At 45.4% G+C, this 6000-nt stretch overlaps 1 protein-coding gene across 3 annotated transcripts in view; it reads left to right on the top strand.

Annotated features, from left to right (window-relative positions):
• Window positions 1-1935: 1935 nt before the first annotated feature.
• The window catches only part of dhx15 (DEAH-box helicase 15), a 135685-nt gene continuing 131620 nt past the window's right edge, over window positions 1936-6000 (top strand). The window contains exon 1 of one of the 3 annotated variants that reach the window (XM_033026364.1): window positions 1936-2277. In XM_033026364.1, coding sequence (XP_032882255.1) covers window positions 2207-2277 — 71 coding nt within the window. In that variant the 5' untranslated portion in view covers window positions 1936-2206. Of the gene's footprint in view, window positions 2278-2406; window positions 2662-6000 lie in introns of those variants that run through there. The other 2 variants (XR_004412961.1, XM_033026370.1) reach the window with 2 other exon arrangements.

Raw genomic sequence — 6000 nt, 5'->3', positions numbered from 1 at the left:
TGTTTACAATCGATCCATTTACAGTGTATAGATACATGATATGGGAATAACGTTTAGTGTAAGGAAAAACCAGCAAAGTCCGATCAAGGATAGTCCGGGGGTGACCAAAGAGGTAGATAGTAGTTCAGCACTGCTGTCTGGTTGAGGTAGGATGATTCCATTGCCTGATAACAGCCGGGAAGAGCTGTCTGTCTGCTTAGCTTGTCGTTGTAAACTTAGCTTGTCTATGACTGCTTGATGCTCTTTACAAACTCTTCCCTACTCACAACCATTCCTAGGTGTGTATTATCAGCACTGATCCCTGAATGGAATTTGTATAATAAATAAGTTGTTTCCAATTGCAGAAGGGTTGGTGATTGATATGGATTTATAGTTACAAAAGAAAAATACAATGGGTACCGTAAATCTGAAATAAAATAAATAATGCTGATAATACTTAGCAGATGAGGCAGCATTAACATCAGGCAATACATTTTGGCGATTTCAGACAATCATTCTGCTAATTCACATTTTCTAGATTTTGTATTATATTGCATCAATCTCTTTTTATGTCATTAAATCTCTCCTTTTTCCACACGTTCACACCTTGCTTAAACACAAAATGCTGGAGTAACTCAGCGGGACAGGCAGCATCTCTGGAGAGAAGGAATGGGCAATGTTTTGGGTCGAGACCTTTGTCTGAAGAAGGGACTCGACCCGAAATGTCACCCATTCCTTCTCTCCAGAGATGCTGTCTGTCCTGCTGAGTTACTCCAACTTTTTGTGTCTATATTCGGTTTAAACCAGCATCTGCAGTTCCTTCCTACACACTTCACACTTGCTTTTTACCCTTATCTCAATCACCCCAACTATTTTGTTGTATCTTAAATCTGTGATCTCTAACTATTATAACTGTGATATCAGTGCATTGAGGTGAAGTATTTACCGTTTCCTTCTCCCTACGTGCTATTTTACAAGGTTCAACATTTCCAATAATTTCTAATTTTATTATCGATTTAACCATATTTATAACATAAGCTGTGACAATATATGGAGATAATTATTTTCACAGCAAGTAATCTTCCTCTGAAAATTATTGCCTAAATTTGGAATCATTCTCAATTATGTTTAAAACGAAAATGGGAAAAATACTTGAAAGGAATATTTGCACAGGACTTTGATGAAAAAGAGTATAGCTAAGTGGAGTATGATTTGATTGTATAAAAGTGATTATAAATCTTGTTTACATTTAATGTACAGGTCATTTCGCACCAGTCCTTGAAATTGTGCCTAAGAGTGCATCACTACTAAAAAAAGCATGTGGCATTTTAACTCACCAGCAAGATTCACATTGCACTGGATTGTCCACTGTAGGGCTGCTCTAAGCGAGTTAACAATGACACTTCCAAGACTGTATGTACAGATGAAGATTTTTTTTAAGCTGAAGAAGCAATACTTGCTTTCTCCAAGTAAATGATTGTCTCTGCTTGTAATACCATTTCTTGTTACTCTCTGTGAAAATTAGACATGAATTAATCTAACTTGCACATATTTTTGAAATATTATGGATAGTAAATCGTCAAACTGTATTTCAACTCAAGAATGTGATTATCATTTTGCACATAGTAAATGTGCTCTAAATATTAGTCCGATGACAAAATGGTATTGCTTATTTTGTAATACATTCTCAGGTCTGTCTGGTTAATTATTAAATAAAAATAACTACATCGAGGGGAATTGAATTTGATTAATTTTATTAGCGGAAAACAAATATCGATTATCAGAATTCGCATAATTTAGTAGTTTGCATTAAGTGACAGATGACTATAAATACAAATTGCAAATGTCCTTTAAATATATATATTTTTTTTAAATAAAAAATAACACCCACAGCTCCCACCCTTATTGTGTGACCCGTGGCGTGGCCGTACGAGAACGAGGTACGTCTTTGGTCTGCGACCCGCCATTTTGTGAAGTGTAAAGGAAGTCGGGCCTGTTGCTGGTAACGGCAGCGACAGGGTTCAGGGGGGAGGGGGTTATCATCCAGGGCACGAAAGCGGCCGCTGAAGGAGAACAGGGGCAGGCAGGGGGGCGGTGAAAGACACAGAGCCGAGCTGGTTAAACCAGGGAGGCGCTGCCGGAGCACGCGGGTGACAACCCGGAACAGAGGAGGTGGAACGCGGAGACAGGAGTGGAACGCGCCCGGACCGTTCTAGAACGCCGAGACATGTCGAAGCGGCACCGCGTGGACCTGGGGGACGATTACTCGACCAACAAGAAGCGCGTCACCTCGGACGGGTAGGTTAGGTTAGGTTAGTGCGCGGAGCACGGCTGCTACAAGCTGCTACAAGTTGCAGGCCGGCTGTAAAACCGGCTCGGACACCGGTCGCGGCCTTCTCCGACAAAAGTTTTTTTTTAAATTGGGATGGGGGGGAGGGTGCAGAATGATGTGGGTCGCTGTCTCTGAGCTGGGCAGAGCGCGGACTGACTGAGCAAACGGAGCGGAAGGGGTGTCTGCGGCGGTTCCGTTGCTGCCTCTTGCGGAGAGAGTGAGTGCTCGTTGCCAGCAGCGGTCGAGACTACGAGGCGTAAGGCCAGGCCTGCCTGGCGATTCTCCATCGCCGGACCGTGTAACCTGGTGCCCCCGCGGCCTGCGGATTCTCTGCCCATGTCTCGGTTCAGGTAACTTTGGGTTTTTTCTTTGCTGTCCGATCTGTTTCTAACCGGCGGCCTGGTGACTCGACGCCTTTTTGCTCGGATGGATCATGGAAGCAGCCTCACGGATTTTGTGCTGCCCCGCTCTGGTTTATTCACATGGCCGGGCCACGTTTCCAAGGCCGCACCGGGGCTTTTCATGTTCCTCCACAACCTTGGAGTGTAGCAGAAACGCAGCAGTAAAGTTATCGCATCCCTCGATATGGCGGCGGGTCGGAGCTTTCTATACGTTACTAATTATTTATCTTCCAAGTTTTATTTTTCGTGTAGGTGCCGCTTGAACGTCTCTGGAAGAGGCGCAGAATGGCTGTCAAATCCTGTTCGCTTTTCAAAGAATAAGGTTTGGGGACAGTGAGGTGATGATACGAAACACGTATAATTTTTTTTAAGGTTTTTCAATTATAGGAAGACTTATTCCCTCCTCAAACCCCGTGCTGGTATTTCTGGGTAGGCCTTGATGATCTTTATTAAAATGGTGCCCATCACTTATGTCTCATTGTAGGGACATAAGAGATGTGGGCAGGAATGGGCCGTCCGGCCCCACTAGCGTGATCCTCCATTCAATGAGATTACGGTTAGTTCCTGGTTTCTATGGCTGGGTTGGAGACTGGTTGTTTCTGAGAAGATTGACTCTTCCTGTTATAATATATAGATGTATTTTGGCGGGGTATTTTTGCGCAAATGTTGCCATTCATTCATTCATTTATTCATTGCTGACCCAATTATGACATCAGAGCAACTATAGTAAGTACTGTAGTTTTGTTTCTTCAGGAGAGCACACAAATCATGCACTAGAAATATTGAATAGTGGGGAACAAATGTCTACATAAGAATAGGAAATAGTGGAAATAAAGAATAGAAATCTTCTGGATAAATTACTTGCATTCAGAGCATAATTTCTCACGATTTGATGAGCAGCATCACAAAGTACGAAAAGATTTAACTGCATTAGTTGTGTTTTTTTTAATCAAATCCTAGAGATGATGGAATAGTTGTTGCCGCTCAGCGGATGGCAAATATTTGGTAATCATGCTATTTAAAAAAAAAACAGAAAGGGGGAAAAGTATGATCTGAAAATCAGTCAAACATTAGTAATGGAAACATGTTGGAATCTGGTACGAAGTATATGAAATGAGGCATGTAGGTGGACGAGGAAACAAAATGTTATATTTTTTGGTTTGGTATAGGGTTTGCAGTGTAGGTTCACAAGGTTAATTCCCGGGATGGCGGGACTGTCATATGCTGAGAGAATGGAGGGGCTGGGCTTGTATACTCTGGAATTTAGAAGGATGAGAGGGTATCTTATTGAAACATAGAAGATTATTAAGGGATTGGACACGCTAGAGGCAGGAAACATGTTCCTGGTGTTGGGGGAGTCCAGAACCAGGGGCCACAGTTTAAGAATAAGGAGTAAGCCATTTAGAACGTAGATGAGGAAACTCTTTTTCACACAGTTGTGAGTCTGGAATTCTCTGCCTCAGAGGGCGGTGGAGGCCGGTTCTCTGGATACTTTCAAGAGAGAGCTAGCTAGGACTCTTGAAGATATCGGAGTCAGGGGATATGGGGAGATGGCAGGGTACTGATTGTTGATGATCAGCCATGATCACATTGAATGGCGGTGCTGACTTGAAGGGCCGAATGGCCTACTCCTGCACCTATTGTCCTATTGACAATATGAAAGGATTTTCCTTCTATTGCCAAGATGCAGTGGACATTGCTTGTCAATGTGCACGATTATAACAGGTACAGGATGCGGGTTCAAAACAGCTGCATTATCTCTAGGAATAGTTAGCAGGGCTCGAAATTAACGGTTGCCGGTTTGCAATGGCCACCTGAAGTCCCGCCGGGCAACCTAAAAGCCATGTCATTTTGCCCGGCTTGGACCCCCTCTCTATCTTTCTCTCTATCACTCTCCGTCTCCGCCCGCCATCTATGTCTGGGCCGCCGAGTCTCTGCTCTCCGGCCGCTCCTCATCCGCCGGCTCGGCCGGTAATCTTGCACATGCGCACTGCTACGGCCTGCACATCCTCGGCTGCCCTGCACATGCGCACTGCTACGGCCAGCACATCATCGGCCGCTCTGCACATGTGCACTGCCACGGGTCGGTGCCGGACACTTTGCATTGCATTCCCTTTGCATTGTTGGGAGATCTGGCTGCCATTGCTATCCGGTTACAGCCTCGCCACGACCATTGAAACCCAACGCAGAATCACTCCCTGGAGCTGGAATAACTCCCTGGAGAAACTCTTGCTTCTTGGTTTCCTGGTCCTCCAAAAATATTCCAAATGGAATTTAAACTGGAGGTGGTGGAGGGTGGACTTAAGCAAAAAATGGTTCTTTGGGTAAAAATAGCTACCTTAAATTTCCCACCACTGGCTTCCAATCCAGGGCATCAGAGATGTCCTCGTTCTGTAGGGAACAGGGGTTAAAGGGACCGGGGGGTATGGAGAGAGGGCAGGTACAGGATACTGAGTTGGATGATCAGCCATGATCATATTGAATGGCGGTGCAGGCTCGAAGGGCCAAATGGCCTACTCCTGCACCTATTTTCTATGTTTCCCCTCTTCCACTGTAGATGAGGCTCTCACCAGGGTCTCTTCTATACCCCATAACTCTGCTCTCACTTCCCATTCCCCCCCCCACTCATAAAAAGGGCAGAGTCCCCCTCGTCTTCATTGACTCCCTGGTCAATTCGTCCCTTCCCACCCAAACCACTCCCTCTCCTGGCACTTTCCCTTGCAACTGAAGGAAATGCTATACTTGTCGCTTTACATCCCCCCTTGACTCCATCCAAGGACCCAAGCAGTCTTTCCAGGTGCGGCAGAGGTTCACCTGCACCTCATCTATTGCATCCGCTGATCTAGGTGTCAGCTGCTCTACATCGGTGAAACCAAGCATAGCTTCGCCCAGCACCTCTGTTCGGTTCGCAATAACCAACCTGATCTCCCGGTGGCTCAGCACTTCAACTCCCCCTCCCTATCCGAATCCGACCTTTCTGTCCTGGGCCTCCTCCATGGCCAGAGTGAGGCCCACCGTAAATTGGAGGAGCAGCATCTCATATTTAGCTTGGGTAGTTTACACTTCAGCGGTATGAACAATGACTTCTTCAATTTCAGGTAGTCCCTACTTTCTCCTTTTTTCCCCATCCCAACTCTCCCACTATCTCCGCCTCTTCCTTTCTTCTTCCCGCCCATCCCCACTTCAGTCTGAAAAAGGGTCTCGACCCGAAACGTCGCCTATTTCCTTCGCTCCATAGATGCTGCCTCACCCGCTGAGTTTCTCTAGCATTGTTGTCTACCGTAAATT

This window comes from Amblyraja radiata, chromosome 1, assembly GCF_010909765.2.
Source record: "Amblyraja radiata isolate CabotCenter1 chromosome 1, sAmbRad1.1.pri, whole genome shotgun sequence".
In the NCBI taxonomy this organism is placed as follows: domain Eukaryota; kingdom Metazoa; phylum Chordata; class Chondrichthyes; order Rajiformes; family Rajidae; genus Amblyraja; species Amblyraja radiata.
Note: the sequence above shows the minus strand (reverse complement) of the source record. Positions and strands in the feature narration are given on the sequence as shown.